General features: G+C 42.3%; 1 protein-coding gene across 1 annotated transcript; it reads left to right on the top strand.

Annotated features, from left to right (window-relative positions):
• Window positions 1-1,787: 1,787 nt before the first annotated feature.
• Window positions 1,788-18,924, top strand: HAPSTR1 (HUWE1 associated protein modifying stress responses). Its single transcript, XM_050905752.1, has 4 exons — window positions 1,788-2,204; window positions 3,159-3,239; window positions 7,432-7,707; window positions 15,961-18,924. Exons 1-4 carry the CDS (start codon window positions 1,985-1,987, stop codon window positions 16,203-16,205), a joined length of 822 nt encoding a protein of 273 aa, XP_050761709.1. The 5' UTR covers window positions 1,788-1,984; the 3' UTR covers window positions 16,206-18,924.
• The last annotated feature ends 6,865 nt before the right edge of the window (window positions 18,925-25,789 follow it).

The following is a 25,789-nucleotide window of genomic DNA, read 5'->3' as shown; positions in this document are numbered from 1 at the left end:
GCCCAATAGGTTATACCTAGGACTACTCCTAAACCTGCTGAAGTTCATAATCCTAAACAAGGATTGCACAGAGCTTTACCTAGAAAGGAACAGAATATCCATGCCTTTGTGTATGCGCATTAGTGTTATGAAATGTATGTTAAAAAGCCAATGCCGCAACTTCAGTTTAAGAACACGTGCACAGAGGTACGGATACTCTCATCCTTTCTACTCACATGGAGTACCATAGCATAACCCCAAGCATGAGGTCCCTAGTACTTAGTCTCAGTGGTCTAGGAAATACAGTAGCCTGCAGCTTTGGTTTTCAGTTGTCCTTAGAGATAAAAAAACCCCAACAGTTCTAATTATTTCCTCATACCATCTCTTTCCCCACTACATATGAATTAGGTTTGAATTCTGTACGTTTTAGTAAGTTGTATGAAGATCCAAGTTCAAAATGGGAACAAGTATGGACTGAATAAAATAGACTGTCTGAGGAGGAAACAATCCATGAAGCTTGTGAGCGTTTCTAGAGTCCAGTGGGTTTGAGTGGGATGGGTACACCAGACTACCAGTTTATGCGTAAGACCAGTTTAATAATATGGAAGAGCTGATCAGAAACCCAGCTGCGCACACGCAGCAGTGGCATTGCAGACTCAGGACAGTGGATGCAACACCAGGTGCCGGTACGTCCAGCCTTTGCACTAGAGCAACAGAAAACAAAAGATGAGTGTTTGATAGAGGACGGAGAGGGAAACTCAAGGTGCTCGCCTGCTGATCGGTATTTCTGCACCAATTCACGGCTTGGCTCACACGCTGGCTCGGTGGGCATTTGGTTTGATTGAAAGGAGTAGCGTGGCTGTAGCAGTTAGGAAGATGATTTTCACAGCAGCATTTTGAAGCGATTGTGAGGTGAACGAGTGCTTTAAACATATGCAAAGAAGCTGTGATATCCGTCTGTTTGTTGGAATTTTGCCTGGTACAGTGCAAATACACTGCAAGAAACGGCAAATAACAGAAGTGTAAAAATGGTAGAAAAGGGGCCGCAAGGGTTTGAATCCTCAGTGCGAACCCCGCAGCCGACACCTTGCCCTCTCAGGCGCTGGAGCCGGGCTTGGCCATGCCACTGGGCTCAGCCCCAGCCCGCCGGCCCTGCGCGGCAGCCATTTTCCCCCGGGCCCGGCGGCGGCCTTGGCCGCAGGCCGGGCGGAGGAAACCACCTCCCGGGCGAGGATCTGCCCCTCCGGTGGGTAGCGCGGCGGCCGGCTGTCACCTCACGGGCCTCGGCCCCGCCGGCAGCGGCTGGGGGGAAGTCCGAGGCGGGGCAACGCCTCACCCCGCTCGGGGAAGGCCCCAGCGCCAAGATGGCAGAACCGCCCTCGCCCTGCCCTGCCCTGCCCCCGCGGGCACCCCGGGCCGCGCAGCCCCGCCGCGGCCGTGGCCGGACTCCGGCTCCGGCTCCCCGAGCGGCGGCCGCGACCCGGGCCCGGCGCGGGCTGAGGGGCGCCGGGGGGCGGAGCCGCCTCAGGGCCCGGCGCATCACGCCAGGGGGAGGGGCCAAGCCGCGCGAGGGCGGCAGGGGAGGCCACTGCGTCTGCGCCTCGCGACCGTCAACGTCTGCGCACGGGTGTGTGACGGCGTAACCAATCTTGCGTTCGGGCCCGCCCCTCCGGTGCGTCCCGCCTGATGGGCGTGCGGGCGGCCCAGTGAGAGCCGGAGGTGCCGTTCAAACCGGCGGTGCCGGGGCAGCGGCGGCCAGTCGAGCGGCGGAGGCGGGCGTTGGGCGGCAGCACGTTCTCAGGCGTCTCCGACGGGCTTTTACTGTGCTCGGGGCGGCGCCGGCGCTCAGTGTGTTTGGAGCCGGCGGACGGGCGGGCCGGGCCGGGCCCGGGAGCATGGGGGTGAGGTAGGGCCGGCCCGGCTGCGGAGGGGAGGCGAGCGCGGCGGTCCGGCGGGGTCGGGCCTGCGCGGCGGCGGCGGGGAGGGACGCGGAGCCGGCCGGAGGATGGAGGACAAGAAGGAGGAGGGTGAGGCGGAGATCCAGGAGCACGGGCCCGAGCACTGGTTCAGCAAGTGGGAGCGGCAGTGCCTGGCCGAGGCCGAGCAGGAGGAGGCGCTGGCCCCGGAGCTGCAGGACGAGGCGGCGGCGCAGCCCGAGCACAAGCAGCAGAAACTGTGGCACCTCTTCCAGAACTCGGCCACCGCCGTGGCGCAGCTCTACAAGGGTGAGTGCTGCGGGAGGGCCGCGGGGGGCGGCGGGGCCTGGGGCGGGGAGTGGGGGCACTGCTGGGGCGGGACGGGGCTTGGCGGGTGGTGGAGCCCGGGCACGGTGGGCTTGGGGCCGAGGCCGGGCCCGGAGATGTGGCGGCTGGGGGGGGGGGTGGGTGGACGCTGAGCGCGCGCGGGGTGGAAACGGGGCCGCGGCATCACAAAGGGGATGTGGCGGCGAGACCGGCCTGGGTAGGGGGAGAGGGGGAGGAGCGGGCTTCCGGCCCGGGGGCTCCGCGCCCGTCCATAGAGGCAGACGGGAAAACAAAATGGCGTGAGGGGGAACCGCGGCCGTTGCCCGGACATCGCCCTTCGCGGCCTCCAGCGGAGCGGCCTGGGCCGGCGGAGCCGCTGGGCCGGCTCTTGCGTCGGCCCGGCCTGGCCAGCCTCCCGCCCTCCCCCCTCCACGGACGGGCGGTTGGTGGAGGGGTCGGCCCGGGAGGGCGGCCGGCGAGGCCCTGCCGGCCCCGGGGAGGCAGGGCGCTCCGGCGGAGAGCGGCGCGGGGACCGCGCCGGGAGGGTCCCGGTCGGCGGGGGCGAGCCCTGTGAATGCCCGGGGAGCGGCGGGCTCCGGGGGCGGGGAGGGTGGGGGCAGACCGGGAAGCCCGGCCCTGCCGGCGGCGGCTCCTGACGCCCAGCCCAGGGAAGAGGCTCCGACAAAATGGCGAAGTGAGGGGCCGGCCCCATTGTGCGGCGGGGACTGCGGGCGGGGGCCGGGCAGGGCGCTTCTCCGGCGGGCTGGGGGCGCCGCCGCCGCGCCCGCTGCCCGGGACCGGGCCGCTGCCGGCCCGCCCTTCTCGGCCCTGATCCCGAGTTGCCTTCGGAAGGTGGAACAAAATGGCGAAACCTAACATGGCCGTTCGGAGTTGGTGACTCCAAAATAAACAGCGTGTGTCCTTCCCTCCCTGCAGACCGGGTGTGCCAGCAGCCGGGGCTCTCCCTCTGGGTCCCCTTCCAGAACGCTGCCACTGCGGTCACCAACCTCTACAAAGGTAAGGGGCTGCCCCCCCCCCCCCACCCCGCTGCCCCGTCAGCCCTCCCTGCCGAGCCGGGCCCCACTCTGCCTCCTGCCCTGGCTTACTCATAAGCAGGGCCTGTTAATGTCTCTTATTCACCCTGATAAAATCTAACCCGAGACTGCTTCCTGAATCTTGCAAGTTTTCCCTGGGCCACTTTAGCTGACGGTAGCTGAATCTTTTCTGTTGCCTCATGTTGGTGACTAATAACTTAAAAGCTGTTTTACTTAAGACCCTTGAAAAAGGATGTTTTTAATGTGTGGCTCTCATGAATTCAAGGGAAGAGTGCAATAGCTTATTAAATAGTATATAAATTTCCTGTGTTTTGTATATTTCATGGTGTATTAAATGTTGGGATATCAGTATAATACATGCACATTTGTGGTGAAGCATAGGTTGGGTTTAGTGTTTGTAAAATTCTGCGTAGATGTTATGTGACAAGAAGTTTTATCTTCTTGTAAGTGAGGCTTCTTAAGTAAGCCTCCCAGTTTATTTTAAGCAGTAGAATGTCATTATGACTGTGTCCAGGATGGCTGTAAGAAAGCAGTGTTAGCCAGAACTTTGACAAGAGTGCACTGTGTGTGTGGCTGTGCTTTTGTGCTGTTTTTCTGTGTGTTTCTATCTGTCAGGATCTGTTTCTGAACTCTGCTGTTCTTTGGGCTGTCACAAGAATTCTTGTCTGCAGAAGAATCATTCATTGGTTTCTAGCTTGTTTAAAAGATCGTACAAAAATGATATCAGTGGAGGCTTAAATTGGCACAGTGTGATTCCCATTGTTACTATCTTCCATTCCTAGGAAGGAAAAAACTTTGAAGTTCCAAATTGTTGTTTTTCTGACTTGTAGTTTGATTTTTTTTTTAAGTTGTGGGGTTGTTTTTTTTTCTTGGTCTGCACAGCGTTACCTATAGTTTTACCTGCATGTTCTTTCATTTGTCTCCAGTTTTCCCATTTTGGATTTGCTTTAAGCAATTGAACTTAGTAACATGTTTGTGATGACTGATCAGGTTTCTGACAGATGTGGACAGAGCAAGGAGGAAATGTAGATGCATAACCCTCACTGCCAGAGACTTGACTCTTGCAGAAAGTGCATTTGAATGTTGTGTATGTGTCAGATCATATAAAGGGGCAGCACATCACATAACAGGGTAGGTGTTGGCCTGAGGGAGTAGGTCACTAGAACATGGTCTGGGACACTAGTCACTTGAGCATGGTGCTAGAGTAGCAGCAGGTAGTGTTAATAAATTGTTGGGAATAATTATAGTCTTTTTTTACAAATGGCACTGCTCTCTTTTACAGCATCTTTACTACAAAGACTTAGGCTGTTTATTTTTGGTTAAATCATTTGATTACTTGTGCTATAGGCAAAATGAGCCCTATCTTTCTGCAATAATGTGATTAACAGAAGAGTATGTGTGTGGTGATCAGGGAAACTAGAATTTAAGTAGGAAGCTGTCTTTAGTCAGGTATAATGTAATACTTCAAAAAGCAGCACCTGAAACAAATCTTTCCTTCAGACAGCTCTTTTGAGTGCTGAAGTACCTCAGTTAACTCGGAACAGCCATCTTTCAATTTTAAATTAACTTCCAAGTGGGTAGAAACTTGTTGAGAACACATGTAGAACTAGCTAGACACTGGCACACCAGGCAAGTTGGAGTCTCTTAGTGTGAATTTGCCTTCCCTAGTGACGAACATGGCTCTCTCAAAATGTCCTGTTGTTTCTCACAGACTCAGTAATGTTTGTGTTTTGGAGGACTCTGTCAAAACACTGGAGAAGTACTTGGTGTGGTAAACTGAACACCACAAACTGCCTTTTGCCTGGTCAGCTGGTTTCTGATCTGATAAATGTTTGGATTTTTGAAGCATCAAAATTCTTTTTAACAAGAGCTGCATGAGGAATAGTGCACAAGGAGAATGCCATGATGGCCTGATTGTAAGCATTTTTTCTGAAAATAGTTTAGAAGTTTAATATCATATCACACTGTGAAGGTCTTAGATCATGAATTTCTGTTTGGTGCTGGTGATAGAGGCTGCATTTAAAGACATTTGATTATCTTCCAGATTGTACTAAAGAAATGAAGGTGTGGCTTGTAACATAGGATTTGGAACTTAAGGCCACTGTAGAAAGTCTTAGGCATATATTAGAATAAGACTTCTGAGCCTACAATTTACCTTGTTTTTATTTAAAAAAAAAGCTGAATGTTTGCTAATGTTAGTTTTGACTTAATTTCAGAATGTGTGCAACTTGACTGCTTATATTTTGCTAGCTTAACTTCGTAAACAAAGTAGTTATAGCTTTTACCATAAAAATCTAATCTTTCCCAGGGTAATGATGCTTGAATTTGTCCAGGCTACATCACCAGGTAGTGTGTTTGACCTCATAACTAGTTCATAGCTAGTCCTTTGTAAAGCATTCTTGTATACAAGGAAAGCAGGTTATTGACATAAAGCTGAACTCCTCACCTCTCAGAAGGACCTTCTCATGGTATTTCGGGTAGTGATTAAAGGAATATTGTCAGTTTCCAAGTTGGCCTCAAAGTGTTTGGGTTGCTTTTACTGTGAGTGCATTGGAGTCTAAGCTGCTGTGGAGCATAAAATGGCTGGAGGAATAATCTGTTGTGTTGCCATTGCTTTCACAGGAATTAGCATTTGTAAATCTTCTAGCCTTTTGATTACAAAGCAGCATAGGCAAAATACTCTTAGAGTGCATAAAAGTAACTAACATGTTAAGTGTACTCTAGGTATACCTGTATAGCTTATATTCTAAAAGCTGCAAGATTTAACTATGATCAGTTTGAGATGTTTTTCTTTTTTGGTAGGTTGGGTATGTTTGAAGTGCTGCTTTTTGATAGTGTAGGTTTTAGTGCTGTCTCTTGTGGACCGTGCAGTGGTGCCTTAGAATATAAGAGTAGCATTTAATAGTGATTATTTTTGTTTTTTGCATATGAGAACTAGATTAGATGTGTATGTCACTGTTTACCTGTAAACCAATATCTTGGACAGCTGTGCTTAAATAACTCTTAATATTGTTCTGGGCAAATGGCTCTTATGCTGGACTTCATTAGTAAAGCAAGAATATAAAAAGCTGTTTTAATCAGCTCTGCCAGATTTAAAAACAATCTATGGAAATTGAGTGAATGAAATTGGAGTGGGCATGTTGGTGTCTTTTAATGGAGCAAGAGCAACTTAGCAGTAGTCTTCATAAAACTGAAATAGCTGTTGGCAAAGCTCTGATAGCAAATCTATGACAAACAAGCTGAGTATAATTGTGTAGAGAATAGGGTTTGTCCTACCTGTTACTGTTGTCTGAAACTTACTCAAACTAGTAGCCAGAAGTGTACTTACTGAAGTTTGAAAGCAATGTAATACAAGGCATTGAAGAGTGTTTCTTAGAGGCGCAGTTATAACTGATGCGTACAGGTGGCCAGTTACATCAGTAGAGAATGAAATTGCATTTTGCAGTAGGATTAATTGCAAATAATGTGTTTAAAGCTTTTGTATATCAAATTTGCAATGGGATCTTAAATGGGGAAGGAAATTTTCTTAGACTTCCTTTATAAATGGTATGTTGCCTAATTGAAAGGCATTGGAGACACTTTTGTTCTAACTAGTTTCAAAACTATGGCCTCCTGCAAATTGCCTCTGCAATTGAAATTCAGATGAAACTAAAGGACGCTAAAGAAATCTGAGTTTTCTGAAAATTCCTTAGCTGTCAGAATCAAGAAAGGCAGTTATTCCTTTTTTATGTGGGGTTTCATGACTCTACTGATGCACTTTAAGAGTGTCTCAGAGTGCCTTGTCTGTTGATTTTAAGTATCTTCCTTGGACTGACAAGCTCAAAATGTGTGTTTAATGTTAGTACAATATGGTTTTGTAAACAGTGCTGTAGTGTTGACCTGAATTATAGTGAATGCTATTTAGGTGGTGCTTGAGTTGCTGTTGACTTTGACTTGTAAAGGGGATGGAATTTTTTAGCTAATACTCTCTTTAGGTTTAATAGGACTCATCTTCAATGCTAGCTCATTTGTTACAGCTAACTTGGTACTGTTACAGTAACCTGTAGAAGATATACTTCTTTCCCATGGTTGACAGGAAGCAGTATCAGTGATGTGCCGTACTATACCTTGCTCTGTCTGTAACTCTAAGCAAACTTTTTTCTGTCTTCTTGCAGAAAGTGTGGATGCCCATCAGCGAAGCTTTGATGTAGGAATTCAGATTGGCTATCAGCGTCGGAATAAGGATGTGTTAGCTTGGGTTAAAAAACGCAGAAGAACTATTCGTAGAGAAGACTTGATCAGCTTCCTTTGTGGAAAAGTTCCTCCTCCAAGAAATTCTAGAGCTCCCCCAAGACTGACTGTAGTATCCCCTAACCGAGCTACTTCAACAGAAACTAGCTCATCTGTAGAGACTGATTTGCAACCCTTCCGTGAAGCCATAGCTCTGCATGGTAACAGTAATTTTTTCAATACTACTTGGTTAAAATTGGGTGGGGGTTCTTAAAGCATGTCTGGCTCTTGGCTGTTGTTGGTGTCATAATATGTCAAGTACCTGATGTTCCAGCTGAAGGTATCTCCTTCATTCTCTAGGAGTTTTCGCATGGATAAGGCATGGTAGCTACTAAAAAGTTACATAGTCAAATATTTTGAGGAAAAGGTATTGTATAAAAATGAGGTTTTTGGATCTGTGATATTCTACAGCTGTGAACTCAACAGTTAAGTATCAACTATTGGTAGTGTTTTTGAAGCATGAAGAGACTTGGCATTCATACCAATGCTAAAGTAAACAGAATTCTTGGAAAATGATAATACTATGCTAGCAACTAGTTAAATATTAAGATTTGGCTAGTAGCAAATAACTAGCAAACTTTTGTAGGGTTAGGGAGGGAATTTAATGTCTGAAGCTTCTGTCTCTGGGGTACCTTACCTCACTCTAGTACCTTTGTTATGCACTGGATAAGATGATTTAGCATTCTAAAGTACCCTGGAAAGGGTACTTCACTTGCACATCACTGCAATAATTGAGCCCTGTTCAGAACTTAGTTCTAGTTCACTTTCAGACTTAAATGTCTTCCACTGTCATACTGAATTTCCTTCCTTGCCATCACCAACAATGTTGGTGGTGTATCTTTTGTCCTTTTCAGATATGAATATTCAGTAGCTTATTCTGTATTGGACTATTACGTAGGAAGTGATAAAGAAAAAAGTGTTTTAAATTGCTCCTGAGGTGAAATGAAACAGTTCACCTGTGGGTTTTATGCCTTCTAAAATTCTAAAGGGTAGCAGATATCTTGAGGTATAAATAGTAGACCATTCTAAAAGTAAAAGCTATCTGGAAGTACAACCTGTGAAACTTAAAATTTTTACTGTCTCAGTTTTCTCAGTGGGGGATGAAATTAATGAGTGAGTTAGATGAGTGGATTCCTGAAAATGCAGTCTTTGCTTCTGCTATATTGTGGTGGCTTTTCAAGATACATAAGCCAGACACTGTTACTGTCTAGGTCACAGCCTAATTCTGGTATTGTTTGCTGCTCTGTTGCCATTTAAATCGAGCATGCTTCCACACAGTCATGTAGTTTTTGCCAGTTTTCCTTCTCATATTGGAAGCTGGCTAGAGAATTCTGTGCACCAGTATTGCTTATTCAGTAGGTAAAGCTAATTTCACGAGGAGAACTGCAGAAGCTGGCTCTCGCCTGATACAATGTGATAAACACCCTCAAAAAATCTTGTTTTCTGAAACTGTAGTTGGATCCTGCGTGCAGTTGGCTTTAACTATAAAGGCTTACTCTCAGGTGAGAGTAAGGTAGGTAGACTTCCTTCAGCACAGTGAGCTCTCAAGCAGAGTAAACTCAGAGGCATTTTTATTGGTAATATGGCTCTTTTCATGTTCTTGTATTGTTTCTTAGCATCTGATTTGTATAAAGGTGGTTTATGGAAGTCACTTCTCTATAGCATGGGAATCTGAAGCAGAGGTATATAAAGTTTTCTTTCATATTTCATAACCTAATATAGGGTCGTGAGGACTGTGGGAAGGTCTGTACTGGCACTGCAGGGGCTGGAAATGCACTCTTCCCCTTCATCAGCTGGTTGACAAGATTACATGTCAGTCACCTCCTGGATTAGGTTCTCCTGATATCAGTTTCAATCTGGTCTTTGACACAAATGCTTTTGTGCTAATCCTTTAGTGACTGGGCTTGTATTTGGCCTCATAACTGTATTTAGGTTATTGCCTACAATATCTGCATTCTGCCAGCTTCTCCCCCCCTTTCTTTAACATTAAGGAAGCTGTGATTAAACCATTTCCCAAACTATTTTCCTATTTATCATAGGGCTTCTCAGAACTGATTTGATTTTTGAAACCTGTGTAGGATCTTTAGGTGTATGTAAATTAATGGCCGCTGAGGCTGTGCTTATCTTCATTTTTGGCAGGCTATTTAAAAATGATTTCCTCTCTTTAAAAGTGAGTGCTTCTAGGTATTGTGAGGAAACATGAGAAAACCTGATGGTAGTGAGTACTAGTCTCAGCAAGTGTTCAGGACTAAGGCTTTAAGGGGAATTTTTGACTGGCAGGTAAAGGAGTGAGGCTCTGTTTTGTGCTGGTAGGCTTCCTGTGGAAATGGAATATTTCTCTATTGGTAACATGGATGGGCTGAATTAGATTTGAGGGAAAATGCTAAAACTTTGCTGCTCTAAGCAAGACCTCTTTTAGTGAAGCAGGGATAGGTATGAATCTACGATATCAAATAAAGCCCTATGGAAGCAGAGTTGGTTTATTGACTTCTCAGAAATAGGTACTAATATATATCTAAAGACCATGGTGCTGTAGCTTGCTGATCTTCCTCTTTGATGGGGGAAATACCTGTATTTTGATCATGTAACCTCTAAATGCTTCATAATTGCATCTGAAAACTTTGACAGAAGCTGTGGTAACAAAGTAGCTACTAATTAAATATTTCCTGGAACACTAAACACAATTCTAGGTGTATGCCCTAGACTAAAACATTAGAGAAGAGTATCTTTAGGTATCAGTATGATCTTAAAACGGTATGCTGCATTTGAAAAGAAATCTGTTAAAATTGAATTTTTAGCCTTACCTCTTCTATCTCAAACCTTATATCTGACCTATATTATAGCTTCGCAAGGTAGTTGACAGTTTTCTTGACAAAAGCTAGGGATTTTGAACCCAAAATTTAATCTTGTGATATTAGTTATCAGTAGTCTTTGCTATAAGGAGACTTGTTCTTCTCTACTGTTCTGCTTTCAAGACTTGTTACAGTAGCTAAAAGCAAAATGATTGTGACAACAAAACTATACTGATGCAAGAATGTTTAAGGTGTATGTGATCCACTTTCTCTTTTAACTCTATGGCACGTGTGCTGTGCGGCTATTACTGAAATCTTTAGTGTAACTTAAGGGTACTTGAGAATGAGTTTTTGGAACTGAGTAGCCTCTTGAGAGAGTAAACTCTGGTAAATAAAAAAAAAATCTTTGCCCTTAATATCAACTTTCCATTATTAGTGTGCTGATGGGTAACCTTTGAAATAAAATATGGCTGGAAACTTGAACTGTGAATACCTGAAAAGAAATTAAAGCCTTCAAGAAAAGCTGAGTAGTTAGCTCAAGGTGATATATGCTATTTTACTCTGAAGTTCAAGTGGATTTTTCTGAAACTTCAAGTACTGTGCATTTGATGATGCTTAGTGTTTTAAGATGTGATAGTGGAAGATAAATACCTTTATTGTTCAACATATCAAATATAGAGTTGGGTTTTTAACTTCCACCAGTCCCTAAAACGTCATTGTAGTTAGCATAGGTATGGAGATATCTTCACCTACTTTCTGGATGCGTATTGCCATATCCAATTCTGTAAGGGAAGAGTTTCAAATGACAGAATTACATCAAACTGAGCTAATAGTCATAAGATTCCCAAAAGCTGACATGTGCCAGGTCACTTTCTGCCTGGCTGTAGCTAGCATACTAAGTCTTGCAGTGCTGGTGGCTGTGTACAGTCCATGTTTGAAATGATGCTTTGGTCTTTTGATGTGGGATATGCTCCATGCTTTTTAAAGCATTGTCCCAGCATAATGGGAGAAGATGCTCTGATTTGAGGAGGGGGAAGAGAAGCAAGCTTGGGAAGGCAATGCTGAAATGCATTAGACTTGAGCATTCTTAACTAAAAATGATGTGAATGGGCAACAGCACAGTGAGAGTGTGTTAGTTCTTTTGCTCCTTAGCTTTAATGTTGATGTATGTCATTAATGTGATTCAGTCTCTTTGGGGCAGGGGGAACCCTTGCTCTAGCATGTAGAAGTGTGTGGCTTGGCTCCTTTAAAGAGCCTGAATTTCCATTAGGCCTCTTAGTCTCTTCCCAAAGTATTAAACTGCAAGATAAAACATCAGCAGTTGTTACTAGAGTGGAGAAGAAGCAGTTGGTAGAAGAGGGCATGGGAGACCAGAGTTCAGATTAGTTTGAAAGAGTTTAATTTAAAGGTTGTGTATATATAGCTATTGTAGAGTTGTGTATTGGTATGTACTGCTGAAACTTGCTCTTTGAGCAGTACTGTGAAAGGGTGAGTATGACATAGAGCAGTGACAAAGATCGACCTGCATGCCATTTTGTATTTATCTGGTGTTATTAACCAATTCCTGCTTTAGTCACACTTATCTGCGTGTGAATGTTCTTTTTGATGCTTCCTGATTAAAACTACTGGAAAACAATAGTTAATACTATACTGAACAGTAGTTGTCCAGTATATTATGCTGTGGTAGTGACCTGAATAACTCATACTCATTATGGACATGGTTATAGTGCGGATAAAATGGCATTTACAGTTTGTTAGGCCGGTGTTGGTAAACTTGCTAATTTTGAGTGGGCAGTTTTATTTACCTTAAGTATTGCATACACCATAAAACATATACTTTTAGCCAAGCATTCCAATCACTTGATAGTTTTGGAGAGTACTTTGTTATAAATTAGCTAGTATTGATCACAATTTCTTCTATACTGCAGCATTTTCTAGTAGTACTGTAATAAATGCTTTAGAACATAGCTTCAGATAAAAGCAGAGTTTTGTGAAATTACTGGCTATGAAACCATATTGTTGATGACTGAAAGATATGACAGGAATAAGAATGTAATAAGTACTGCAAAATATTTCAGATATGCTCTCCACTTCAATCCTTTAAGTTTAAAAAGGGAGAAAGGAAATGTCTCCTGTAGAAAGCAGTGGGATACTTCAGAGGTGGTCATGAGATTGTGAAAGAAGTAAAGACACTAAGAGCTGTTTGACTCTCTAGCCTGTTGTATAGGCAAAACTGATGTGCCTGTGATTAGGTCATGTTATTCACAACCTCAAGTTTCTGTATTGTGATGTGGTGTTGCTAACAGTCATGTCATCTTACTACTTCCTAGTATCTATTACTGCTTGCTTTACTGCTTTAAATGGTTAAATGCTTTGGGAAGAGGTCTGAGTCCACTGAAAACTTAAACTCAGAATAATTCACAATAAATGGGTTTTCTGAGATTTCCTCTTTGCATTACAACAACTTTCCAAGAAAAAAAAGAATTGTGGATCACAGCTCCTGAAAGATGCTTTCTCTGTCAGTGAAAAAAATAGATCTTTTCAATTCCATTGCTGATTGTCTTCAAAGATGTTGCTTCCATGAAATGGCAACTTGATATTTCAGTGCCTGCCTTAAATTTTCTTTCTGACTCTTCCATGTTAGCTTGATTACCCAATCCTAAACTGTGATCTAAATGTTTTGTTTGACAGTTCTGCTGTCTTGGATTGATGTGTAGTGCTATGTAATATGGTTAACTGCCAGTAACTGATACCAAATTGTCACTCAGTCTGTTAGCATACTCAGTAATGACTGTTACTCACTAGTTCAGTATTAAATACCTGTATGAGATGCAAGATTAAACTGCAACTAGAAGTCCGTGTTGTGATGCAATGTCCTTGTACTCCTGTCTTTGTAGAAATTAATTCAGAACTACTCTCCTGCCTTTGACACCAGGTTTGATTGAAGGTTTTAACTTAATTGTCTCCTGAAAGTTGTTTGTGTATTAAATGTACAGTGATTCAGTATTACCTAAATATTGGAAAGTCAATGCCTGCTTGAGGCATTGCATGTAAACCTTGGCAGTCTGTTTTAGAATATGCTGCAGCATATTACAGATGCATCTTTTAATTCTGACTATTGTATCTACTATTTTAAAAAATGCTTGTTACTTGAAAAGGCTCTACTTAAAAATATAGTTCTTGAGTGATGCCAAAAAATGTATTCTCACATGATGGGTCAGTTTTGGGGTTTACTTAGAATAATTTTTCTCTCCTAACTTGGGCACTAGACATAATGAAAAGATGTCATGATAAAACTGGATTAGTATATTGGCCATTTGGTTATGGGTTGTATAATATAAGAGTAAATGACTGGTAAGTGGCATAACTTTTTGACTCTTAGTGGAAGTAACAACACTGAACTTGGGTGTTCAGAGCAGTTTTGCTTGGAATAGTGATGTGGGGGGAAATCTCTGCAATCAATTTGGATTTGAAACAATGTCACCTTCTGTGCACTGTCAGATTTTTTCCAGTTTAAATGTACAAGATGAATTAATGCTTTTTCTAATGTATGTCATGCCAGTTGAAATTAAACTTGCTGTTGTCTTTGAATTGTGAAGTGATTTGTTACCTGCCCAAATTTTGCACATTGGCTTATCCAGGTTATGGTATCTGAATTGGCTTTTTTGCTTGTACATCTATGTCATCAATTAGCTGCTTTACTTTCTTTAGTAGATGCTTAGGAACCTCTTTTCATAATGGTTTTGAATTTAAGCTTGACCTTAATCCTGAGAGTACTGGAACAGACCTTGTTTCTGAATTATCTTCTCACTAAAACAGCTTCTGCTGTTTAAATACTTTCTGCCATTGTGAGTGAAAGATGATTTTAATATTAATAAAACCTGCAGGGTCCCTGTCAGACTTCAGACCATGCTTCTGAGTTGTGTTGGAACACCACTTAGAGCTGTGAGCTCTAAGCAAAAGCTCCACAAGCATCAACAATTAGTGGCTGTTTCTAGTGATTGTTGCATAATGCCCAATCTGTGTAATAGTATATCCTGTGCTGTTGCAAGATTTAAGCTTTAAATGTTCATTCAACAGTAATGTACGATAGAGTGAAATTGGTTGGCCTGTCCTATCCTGACTTGTATCTCAACCTGCCATTGCTGCAGATGGCTTTAGAATTTATCTTCTCATTGAGGCTTCTGGCAACTGATCTAGTAGCTCTAGCAGTCTTCTCTTCACAGACCCTCTGAAGCTGCTTATTTGGCCTATCAGCAGCTAATAGATAGGGTTTCGTTAGGCTTTACTTGTCAGCGTGTGACTTCTGGCTGCCTACTGGACCATATGTGAAGATGTATATTAAATGGTTTTGGACACACACAAGATGTATGATGGCTGGACAAAGGTATAGAGTATTTGAGACTGTGGAAACCTCTGAGAATGCTCAAGATTTTGAAGGTTACTGAGACGGAAATCTTCCTGACAGCTTAACATTTGCTTGTTCTTACTGCTACAAAAATACACAGATGTAGATCTTGTTCTGTTCTTCATCTTCCTGCATGACTCTTGCTTTGGTAGTTTATTTCTAGGGCCAACAGATGTTTTTGTACTTTCCTAATGATACTCAGATTTGAAGCAGTTAGGATAGCAAAGATGTTTGTCTTAACTCTGAGATCCTTTTTCTCTACAAATATGGCCTGACTTCCAAATTGAGAAGAATTGTTAGGCTTTCATGTACTAGCCCTTACTAAAGTTATGTTTTGGAATGTCCTGCTTTTGCGAAGTTGTTACAGTAACATTGCTAAAGACAAAAAGTTTAAATTAGTATGAAGTTAATGGTTTTCTTGTTTGTGGCCTTGTTTCTACAAGAAAAAAACTCCTGTTTTAATTAAACATTTTATTAACCTAAACACAAACCAAAGTAATTGCAGGGTACCTGTGACAGTGTTTTGGATCAGATCTGTCACTAGCAAATTTTGGGGGATTTTCATGTGATCTTCCTTGGCTTATTTATTATTTTTAAGTGCTCTTCTGAATTCTGATAATACTAATGTGTTGGCTAATAGTGGCAGCCATGAAATAAAGCTTTTATTTAAAAAGTAGCTGTGGTATACACCTGTCTGAGATCTGCTGTCATACTGCAGTTTTCTTTAGAACTACAGTGACTGAGGGAGTGAAAAGGAGCAGGGTGGTGGTGTTCGAAACAAGATCAAGTCAGGTCAACCTGGAAAGTCCTTGGTAGGGGATTTTCCTTCTCCGTAACTGTTGGTCTAGTGTGAAGCCTGTTGGTCTAGTGTGAAGCCTATATATTGGAATAGTCTACTCTTGAGTATGTACACCATGTTTTGAATAGTATGTCATCCTTATGGAACTAGCATTTACTGTAGTGTGCTGTTACAACCTGGTGTATAAGCTCACTTTTAATGTCATAAAAAGCAGTTCTAGTAATTGCTAGATTCTTATATGGACTAAAAGCTGGGAAGGTGTGGTCTGGACTTCAAGTGAGTGTGGTACAGATAACAGGGTGAAGTGCCTTTAACATCTCACTAGAAGTCAGATAAGTGTCATCCCTTCTGCCACGCATGGGAAATCAACTTTCTTTACTGTTTGATCTAAATACTTTTTCTTTTTTTCCCCTAGGTCTTAGTGGTGCAATGGCTAGTATAAGTGTTCGCTCAAGTACACCAGGCTCGCCCACTCACGTGAGCAGTGGCTCCAATGCTAGTCGAAGGAGAAATGGACTCCATGATGTTGATTTGAACACTTTCATATCAGAAGAAATGGCACTCCACTTGGACAATGGTGGAACTAGAAAGCGTACCTCAGCCCAGTGTGGCGATGTCATTACAGACTCACCAACTCATAAACGCAACAGAATGATCTAAACTGCAAAAATTTCAAACCCACCATGCTGCTTGAAAGCCACTTGATCCTCAGAGTACTATTGAAAAGGAAACATGAGACCATCTTTCCATATTCACTGTTTAAGACAAATGAATTCAATAATTGCCATAAGGAAATTTTAGATATTACATTAGATGCCTCTTGTAACTGCAGCTTTCTTAAACTATATTCTTAGCAGAGGACATCAGATATTGTGTAGTAGTTAGCAAGATCATCATAGGCGAACATGTATCCGTTCCAAGGCTAAAAGTGACCTTACTTGTATTCTTAAAGGGAAAGGAAATTTCAGATGTTTATTTGGTTATAGAATGCTTTTTTTTGTCCTTTATTTCCTGCTGTGTTGAGTATTTGCTTAAACAATATTGCCAATTTGACTGAAATTGTCTACAACATGACTTGGCATCTTTGTCAAAACTGCAGGCTTCCATTTTTGCAGCACTGTACCATGCACCTAGTTTCTATATAGTAACAGTGTGCAAGTTATAAATATTGGACTGTACCCTTTTTAGTTTTAAAAGCAGTTGATAATTCTGGTGGTTGTGTGAAATGTAAAGAGGTGCTATGATGGTCATGCAATTAATACTTAATATTGAGTCAATACAAGGATCTTTATTGGATTCACTTTGTGTGTTCTAGTGCTCTGAAGTAGCAATATTGAACTTTTCCCCAATTAACTTCATAGGGTTTTAAATGAGTTTGAGAAGATATATGTACTTACTGGTATTATCCTCGTGGTAATCATACACAGTGCAGACTGCACCAGTGCTGACCTAAATTTAGAGAAAGATGTCCTGTAATTGGAAAATAGGCTTTTCTGTTCAGTATTAGTGAAGGGTAGGTTTTGTGTACACCCATACCCATTTTACATTTCTTGTGGAGTAATTGCCCATTGCTGGGGAGGGATGGGAGGAGAGGGAATGACGGGGAATAGTTGGAAAAGGGGTGTGTTCTGACAAGTAAGACTTCTGGTCACATGTGGAAACTTGGACTAACTTAAACAAGATTCTGTGTGATGCCCTCTCCTTCAGGAGGGAGTGACATGCAGGTTCTGTGAAGTGCTAAGAAAATAATTTAAAACTGGAAGTTGATTATAAAGCTCTGGATAAACATGCCGTAAGGATGAATTAAAAAGGATAAATGGCTTTCTTTTTGTGTTGAGCTTACATTCATAGGATTGAACTCTGGCTGCCATAACTTAAGCGTAATCTAAAACTGAAGTAGAGATCAAGACTGATCTGCTGCAAATCCGTTTCGGAATGGGGAAGGCTATGTGTCAGTCTCAAAGAGTGTCCTAACTATTTTTACATGTAGATGCAGCAAGTCTTTGGTGGAGAGCTCTGGCTTTTAGGGCCTCTAAATCTCTGCCTAGGAAAGGGATAATACAGGAGGAATAAGAAAATGAAGAGCTCCAAACCTGCAAGTTGGGAAGGGGTATTTAGTGAGGTGGTATGCATGCTTTAACTGGAAGTATAGGCTGATTCTTGGATGAAATGCAGCTATGCTAGATTCACAATACTAAAAAAAATTGTGGTGTTCTAGCAAAGTTACGGCACCTGGAGCTCCACGTTAATACACAGCTCTTCAAGACTTTTGCTTATGTGCTTGTAGAGTCAGATCTCTTTTATATTATCTTCCCTGTTTGAAGCAGACTTCACTGTAGTTTTGCTCCTTTTTACCCTGGTGTCCTCTCATTGGTGTTCTGTAGTCAAGGCAAGACAGGAACGATGTGTTAAATTCTCAGAATTCAAGGCTCTCTACTAAGAGCATGATTTCCTTGCTTTGTGGTGCTTCCATCAAATTTCTTTACATCGAAGAGCTCTTAAGATGTCAACAGTTGCACAATACTGTAGCTAGAGGTTCTGTAGTTCATGGGACAAGTTCTTACGAACTGTCCAAGATGGTGAGAACTGTTCAAAACCCCCACCTGTGTTACATAGCTGAACTTGCACATCACCTGAAGACTCACTATACGTTAATTTCAGTTACTGCTATTAACTGCGATTCATAAGACTTATTTTATGTAAAATATTAATACTGCATAAAGCTAGTTTTCATTTGGAGACTGCATTTTCAACAAAGATTTTGAAGATGGTATCTAAATATATCTGTTAGTATTTATTAGGCTATTGGCAGAGGGATTTTTCTGTTCCAAAACAAAAATCTGGAGTCCTGAACAGAAAGGACGTGTGTGAGAACCATTCTTCAGCTCTTCTGTTTATTCATTAACTGGCTTGTACAACTAAGATGCTTATGCTCTGCAACTTCTAACACACTTTACTATTACATGTGGTAAAGGCAACATCATATTGGTATCAGTTCTGCATATATGGACTGAACTGTAACAGTGCTTCTGGTCTAGCCCAAATAGACAGAGCCTGTTCAAATTACTTCTCCCCTTCCTTGCAGTGAAATAAATCCTGTTAATGCTTTGAAGCATTAATTCAGTCTAGTACCATCTAAAACTAAATTTGTCTGGCTTTTTATTTAACTTGTGCATTTCTCTGAAAGAAAACAGGCTTAGATATTAAACCAGTTGCATTAATGTTTTTTTGCTTGTACCTTAAATATTTGGCAACTTTTTGATTGTTTTTTGTTTAGCCCCAACTGTTTGCTCTTTGTTAACCTCTGCCAGAATGATCAAAAATGCATGTATTCACAAGAACAGGTTGTCTCTTAAAAATAAAAAAGTCCAGTACCTGATGCTTTGAAGACTGTTTCTTGTGCCAGTGTAGAAAATTGACATTCTTGAAATAGCTTTCAGCTATTATCCAAACTGTAGCTCCTGGAGCCAGAAGTGAGTTGATTTTCTGTAAGAAACACTGAATTGAGAACTGTTTAGTTTGGTAAAAATGGTGCTTACTTTTGCGTTCTCCTATGAATCGTATAGTTGACCGGTCTCTTCTCCATGTACATCAAATCTAACATGAATGTGCGGCAAGTTACATAAAGTACATCCTGCACTGAAGCTACTGAGCTTGGCTTGCTTATTAATGGAAGTAAGTTTTAAATGTTAAATTTAAATCTATTACAATAAAGTAATGCAAAAATGATTTTGGCTGAAACTGAAGTCCTGCAGTTAAACTTACTCTCAAATGTGGTTTACCCAGCTGGAGTAATAGAAACTCTAAGTCATAATAAACCTAATAAAAAAAATAAATACAACTAATCGGGCTGCTTTGTAGTTCTTTAAGTTTCTGAGTAATACAGTCCATCAGTAAACCCAAAACAAGATATGGTTAGTGAGAGCTGACAGGCTTACTTGGTTCTGCAGAGTAGGATTTTTCTTTAGGAATGCAATTTGATGGTAGCTGTTCTGTCTAGCTACACTTACGAGGCTTTCCTTTGTTTTTTATGGACTAATGAAGATCTAAGAATTGGGGTGTACTGTAACATTTATACAAGGTGTTCTGCAGAGTTTAACATCACTAATACTTGGGAAAAGCATCTTGAGCTATGCCACTTAAAACCTCTTTAGAAAGTTAAGTGGTATTGACTTCAACAGTAGAGCTTTCCAATCTCTTGCAAAAGACTCTTTGGACTTAAGTGAAATCAGGTGTTTTTATTAGCAACTTTTCATGCTTTATGTGGGTGTCCCTAGACCTGCAAACTCTTCCACTTGCTGTATCGAGCAGGTCTTTGAATTTTGTCATGAATGGAAGCTTTATTTCGTGGGAGCTTTTAAGTTAAAAATGTCTTTAATGTTAACATTTTTTCACTTCTAGCCGGTGAAATGTTCCAGTGGGGATTTGAAAAGTATTCTTAGATGACTTCTAAAAAACCCAGCATCTTTCAAATGTTAGCCTAGAGCTAGTAGTATTTTGGCAGAAATAAGGAATGCACATGTGACTTCCCCCTGAGTGCAGTGCACCAGGTGGGGCTGATGCGGTTGTCTGGGGCGGCCAGAAGGCCCTGTGGCTTGCTCATTCCAGAGCCTCTTGTTATTTAAGGTAATAAGGAAGGCACTGGCACTTGTTGGTCACTGTGCCTGTCTCTAAAGCTGTCCTTGCCTGCGTGTATAACTCCTGTGGATAGTTTGAAGCTGGTAAACTTTCTCTGAGAGCTTACGAAATGGCTCTGTAGTCAACACTGGTGCTTTCTGCTGTCGTTCTCTCACTGGGCCCCTTTCAGACCATCTCAAAAGGAAAACTGAATGTGTCTCAAGCTCATAAGGGTAGTCGTGAATAAACCAACCAAATTCACTTCTGTGTAGTATGGAAGCATCACCTAGCTCTGTGTTATAAGAGAGACTTGGAAGCTAAATGTTTCTTGGTGGGTAATGAGATTCCAGCATTTCCTATGTGAGTTAGTTTTGAGCAGTGATGCTGCTGTTCTTGTGGCTGATGTTAAGCAGCTATCTGGGTTTTTTGAACGCTGGGACTGTACACAGGGCTGTGTTTTTATTGGCTAAGATGGGATGTGGCGGGGGAGTGCATGAGAACATGACCTTGTTGGAATCTGCTACGAGCCCAATGAGCGTACACTGTGGTTTGTAGAAAATCCTGAATTTCAGTATAAAAAGTACTGATCAATTTGTTAAGATAGCATCTGAGACCACTCTTAATCATGCTTTGTAATATTACACCATTTTTATATCAACTTTGTTTTAAGTGTAAAGGTAAAGTTGGTTCTGGATGCCACATAACAGCAGCAAGCTATGCATGAAAGGAAATACTGGGGTCCTCGTTTGTATTGTCACGGTGTAACGCTATCTTGCATCTTTGTCGGAAGGAAACTCATGATGCTTCTTCAGCTCTGAAACTCAAGCCACAAGAATTCTGGTATTTTGTACATCTTGTGTCCTTTTTACAGAGCATCAAAGCAGAGGATACAAAATGTTTGCATTTAAACTAGATATACTAAGAATCTTGTTCTAAGTTTCTACTGGAGTTTCAATAGGGTCTCTTCCAGCTCCTGCCCGTACAGCCGTGTGTACCTCTGCTCACAGAATATGGTCAATGCTGAAAAGTCCTAAGGTTAGCATTTGTTGCTTTATTAATAATAATTTTGTTTTTATATTGATAACTGTTTGAACCTAGCTTTCTCGTTTTAAAGTAAATTCCTCGAGTCTTACTTATCTATGATGCAGTATGCAAGACCAAGAGTAAGATGGGGAGAAAATACCAAGTTTGTTCTCCTGTTTAACTAATTGCCTGATCTCATACAATTAACTGCAGCTGTCTATAGCATTGCCTTTCTGCAAACCAATGATCTTTAGACCACTTTCAAACCACAAAAATCTTTGCGCCTTTGGAATGCTTTGGGCCAGTCTTGTAGCTATTTTTTAAAAATGCCTACTGTGCTTTTTTGAATATAATTAAAAATTTAAAGCTCTGGGGAGAGTTTTGCCACAAGTTGGCAACAGTGATGCTGCCCTATGTCTGTCTCATAAAGCACAGCTGAAGATAACTAATGCAGTCTTCAACAGAAGTTTTCGAAAACCTGTTTTCCTAGTCTCTAAAAGCACCAACAAAAAGAAATGTGTGGATTGTGCTTAGAGGCGAGTGGACTTCTCAGCTAAGGTGGACCATCTTCTAGAGACTTGCATTGAACATCCTGCCAATAATCCAACTCTTCATCTTACTGAGGGAACCATAGTTTGTATTATTTCTTTCATCTCTGAGCCTTTCTGCTGGAAAAGCTCATGCAGTTAAGTCCATTCTTTCATGGCTACGTTTAAATGACTTCCCGTGGAAGAGCATCTGTGATCTCCCATGGTAGGCAGGCTTTTTTCCCCTCTCCCTGGAGATACTGTTGTCATTAACATGAATCACTGAAGGTGCGTTTCTATCTGCTAAAATGAATTTTAAAGTCTTTATGACTGAAATGATTGTAGTTTTCAGAGCAGGAAGCTGCTGAAGATGCTCTGAATACCGTGGCTGCAGAGGCTTGTGTGCTGCCAGATGACTGTGCAGTGGTACAACTCATTTGGAGTCTTAGATTATTTATTAAAAACTGATTTGTCTGCCTCTGCTTGCTCTGCAACAGCTTCGGATGTGGTCTTGCAGAATTCAGATTTCCTTAGGCCTAGATGCATTTCCCAAAATACAGGCAATTCATCTCTCCCATGTAGAAATTTTCCAGGGAAATGAGTTCAACATATTTAAATCCCAATAACTGGGGTCTTTAATAATCATTTCAGTGCAAGAAGCCCTAAGAGTTCCTTCAGAGTTTTCAGGTTGATTTGATCTTCCCTAAAGCATACACCCACAAGCCATGTCTGCATCTGGTTTTCTTCCTCCTGTTTGTGACCATTGCCTGTTCTCACCCCTTTTATGCAAGGAGCATCTCCCTGTGCTGAATGCAGCGTGTCTAAATGTCAAGATATTTCTGGTAAGTGCTTGTACATGATATGTGTGATGTTTCTTTTAAATGAACATAATCTTGGGTTGCCCACAGGTTGTGGGGTCTACATCCATGGAGATACTCAGGACTCAAACGGATACAACCCAGCATCCTGCTCTTGGACCTGCTTTGAGTAGGGGTTGGACCAGGTAACCTCCGGGGCTCCCTTTCCACCTGAATTAGTCTAGGATTCACCGTATACTGTCCTTCTTGATGCAGTTTCATGCGACAAGTGTAAAAGACACTGGTATCCTTGCTGCCAAGTAACACCTGCTGCTCAAGTAACAACCGACCACTGATGATAACTTGGGAACGGATGATTTTCCTTTCCTATGAGGCACATACTCCTCTGGAAACTGAGAGGTTGTTCCAGCAAAATGCCTACTCCATAACCTCCTAAGGATATGCAGCCCTGCAAAGTGGAAGATGGTCCCAAATTTGACTACTTTTATTTCTTGCCTCTGTGTCGCATGTTTCATGGGCTTTGAAGTAACAGAGTTGTTTTGGGCTGAATTGTGAAGCTGCTGCTGTCGTGGACATTTGCACTAATCATCTGCTCAGCTGATGGAAACATCACCTCCAAAGGACAGGAAAGCGTCTGCCAGAGCTTGGCTTTGATAAGTCATAAAAATGCGATTTTCTAAGAGGTGAAATTCCCATTAGGAGTAGCTAAGTGCTTCTGTATTAAGGCCAAAGCCCTTCCTCGTTAATGTTCTGGCAGACTGGTAAGTGATACTGTGAAATTTGGAGTGAGACTTCGTATGTTAGCTTCTGTTGGTGTACGTTTTGATGTGATCTGATAGAGGTGAAACAGGGTAGAAAAGTGAAACTGTCAACAGAGAATAGACATATAATCAGTTAAAGCTCTAATTGTCGTTATGTCTGTTTCTCGTATGAGTTATTGGAGACAAATGGTAAAATGAGTTATAAAGGTCTAAAACTTTCCACTTATTGGGCACTGTGCTGAAGATTCAGAAAAGCACCAGGTGGACTAATGGTGGCTTGAAAATGTTTTTCACAAACCTGGGTTATTGCCCGAAAAGTAGAACGTGGATTAGAGTGACTGTCTGGTCCAAGATCTCCAGAAATGCAGATTTTTGAAGTTGTTCCAGTGCCTGAGTTAGTTTGCTATGAACTGGAACTGCATTACTTCAATTTTTTTATTTCCTGAAATAGTCAGACTTCTGCATATTCCACTGAGACTAAAGCAGCAGGTCCTGGCTAAGCATCCTTCCTTTCAAGGGTATGTCAAACTCACAACAGAAACTAGTGGCAAATGTAAAAAATAATATTGAATGTATATTAAATATTCTGGCTTGGGAGGAACCTAGATGCTACCTGTTGGCCACAGGCTCTTGCAAGTGCATACTGCAGTGGTTTTTTCTTTCTTTTTTGTACTTGGACTCCCAGGTTATGATATCATTATGACAATACTGGAATACTTTTAATGCAGCCAACACCACCTTGGATCTCCAGAAGGTGGGCTGGACAGATCAGAGAGATGTCACTGGAGCGTGTCAAAAATGGGGGCAGACTTGAGAAGGGCGGGTAGCTTTGGTACCTGTCAGTGCATCAGAGGCTGATCTGATACCACTTGGAGTAAATAAGTATCTGTAGATTTGATGACACTAAGTTCTGCAGTTATGTTGCATTAGTTTTAAATGTTTATACAGATGTAAAGATGCATGAGGTTCCCAGCACTGCTGGTGAGTAACCCACCTGTCTATGTCTGAGTAACCCCAGTCTTTCTATGTTGACCAAGCAGCTTTCAAATGAGACTAACTTTCCATCCCATCACTTACCTGCGTGTGTGGATTTGAGATAATACTGCCAACTTTTTTGTCCTCCTTGTGCAGCTATTTTACCACAGCTGTTCTGAACAGAGATGATGCATCTAAAGGTGGATTCTCACAACCTGCACAACCATAAACTTGCCCAGTGCAGTGCTCTAGGTCAACCTGTAAGTCCTTGTGGTAGTTGCGTTAACGTGGAGCTAGAAGGTTCCACTGAGACCCCTAGACTCTGTACGGATTGTCAGCAGGAGACAGTCTTGAAGAATGTAAGGAATAAGTGATGGGCAAGAGGTGGTACAGGAACATTGGAAAGTGAAGTGAACTAGCCCTCAACTACAGTAACTCTTAAGCTTAGACCGGAGTAGCTTTGTATTCCTGCTGTCCCTGGTTCAGCGTTGGCTGTACTCGCCAACTGGTGGCTTGGGTGACTTCAAAAAGTCATTTTTACAATTGCCCATGTGCTGTATTATTTAGAGCTACATAAAACAAGTGGCTTAAGTTCCCGAGTGAAGGCATGATGCACTAGTATGGAGAAGAATCTCTTTTTTAAGCCATAGTTTGGTATGTGGTTCAGGCTCAGTGGAGACATCTCTGTTTCTATCACAGGGGATTTGATGGGGATGATGCTGATGCTTTAAAGTATCTCTGAGTTTCTGAAAACTTTAAAGCAGTGCAAAGAGCTCTTGGGATTATTTAACTGCCGTGCCCAGTCCCTTTACCCCTTTGAAAACCAGTCATTCAGCAAGCAAAAATAATCCCTCTGGTGACTCTTGCCAATGATTTTGAAAAAGCAAACCATCCAGAGTCAAGTAACGAGTTCCACGAGCTGTGCTGGCAGGCAGGAAGATGATGACTCTAAAAAGTGCTGATACGCTGTTACTGCACTGAGCATCTCATTGCTTACAGAAATGTACCGCTCTGACCACGAAAATGAAGTTTTGGCCTGAAGAATGTGTAGCCATGTTGCAGATCAGGTGTTGGCTGTTCATGGCTGTGGTGCAGGGCAAAGTGGCAGTGATGCTCTGGTCGGGTGGCTGGAGCAGAAAGCTCCTGGTGCCCACGTGTTGATTGGGGGGCAGGTGTAGGTGAAGTCTACAATTGTTTTCTGCGAAGGCTGATGTTTGGTAACAAATAAAATCCAGGTATGGAGGGAGAATGGGGTGTAATTTGTCAGAAACAACAAACAGATTATGTGATAAGATTTTCTACAATTTGTCTTGCTCATATGGCTGTAGCTGCTTGCTCTAGTTAACAGGATACCAGAACAGAAGCGGAAAGAGGGGACTTAGCCAAACCTTTATGCCTTAATTCCATTATCCGCTATCTGTCCAACCTGCCTGGCAAGCACTCGGGCAGGTGTGCATAAGGATCTCTCGAAGGAATATGAAAAGGGCCACCAGGGGCCATCACCTTGAACTTGTCCTTTCAAG

Source organism: Gymnogyps californianus, chromosome 15, assembly GCF_018139145.2.
Source record: "Gymnogyps californianus isolate 813 chromosome 15, ASM1813914v2, whole genome shotgun sequence".
Taxonomy (NCBI): Eukaryota; Metazoa; Chordata; class Aves; order Accipitriformes; family Cathartidae; genus Gymnogyps; species Gymnogyps californianus.
Note: the sequence above shows the minus strand (reverse complement) of the source record. Positions and strands in the feature narration are given on the sequence as shown.

Excerpts from the sequence above, each read along its gene's own strand:
- HAPSTR1 (XM_050905752.1), top strand. The coding sequence starts at position 1,985 with ATGGAGGACAAGAAGGAGGAGGGTGAGGCGGAGATCCAGGAGCACGGG. Across the intron at positions 3,240-7,431 it reads GGTCACCAACCTCTACAAAG|AAAGTGTGGATGCCCATCAG; the intron begins GTAAGGGGCTGC and ends GTCTTCTTGCAG. Across the intron at positions 7,708-15,960 it reads TGAAGCCATAGCTCTGCATG|GTCTTAGTGGTGCAATGGCT; the intron begins GTAACAGTAATT and ends TTTTTCCCCTAG.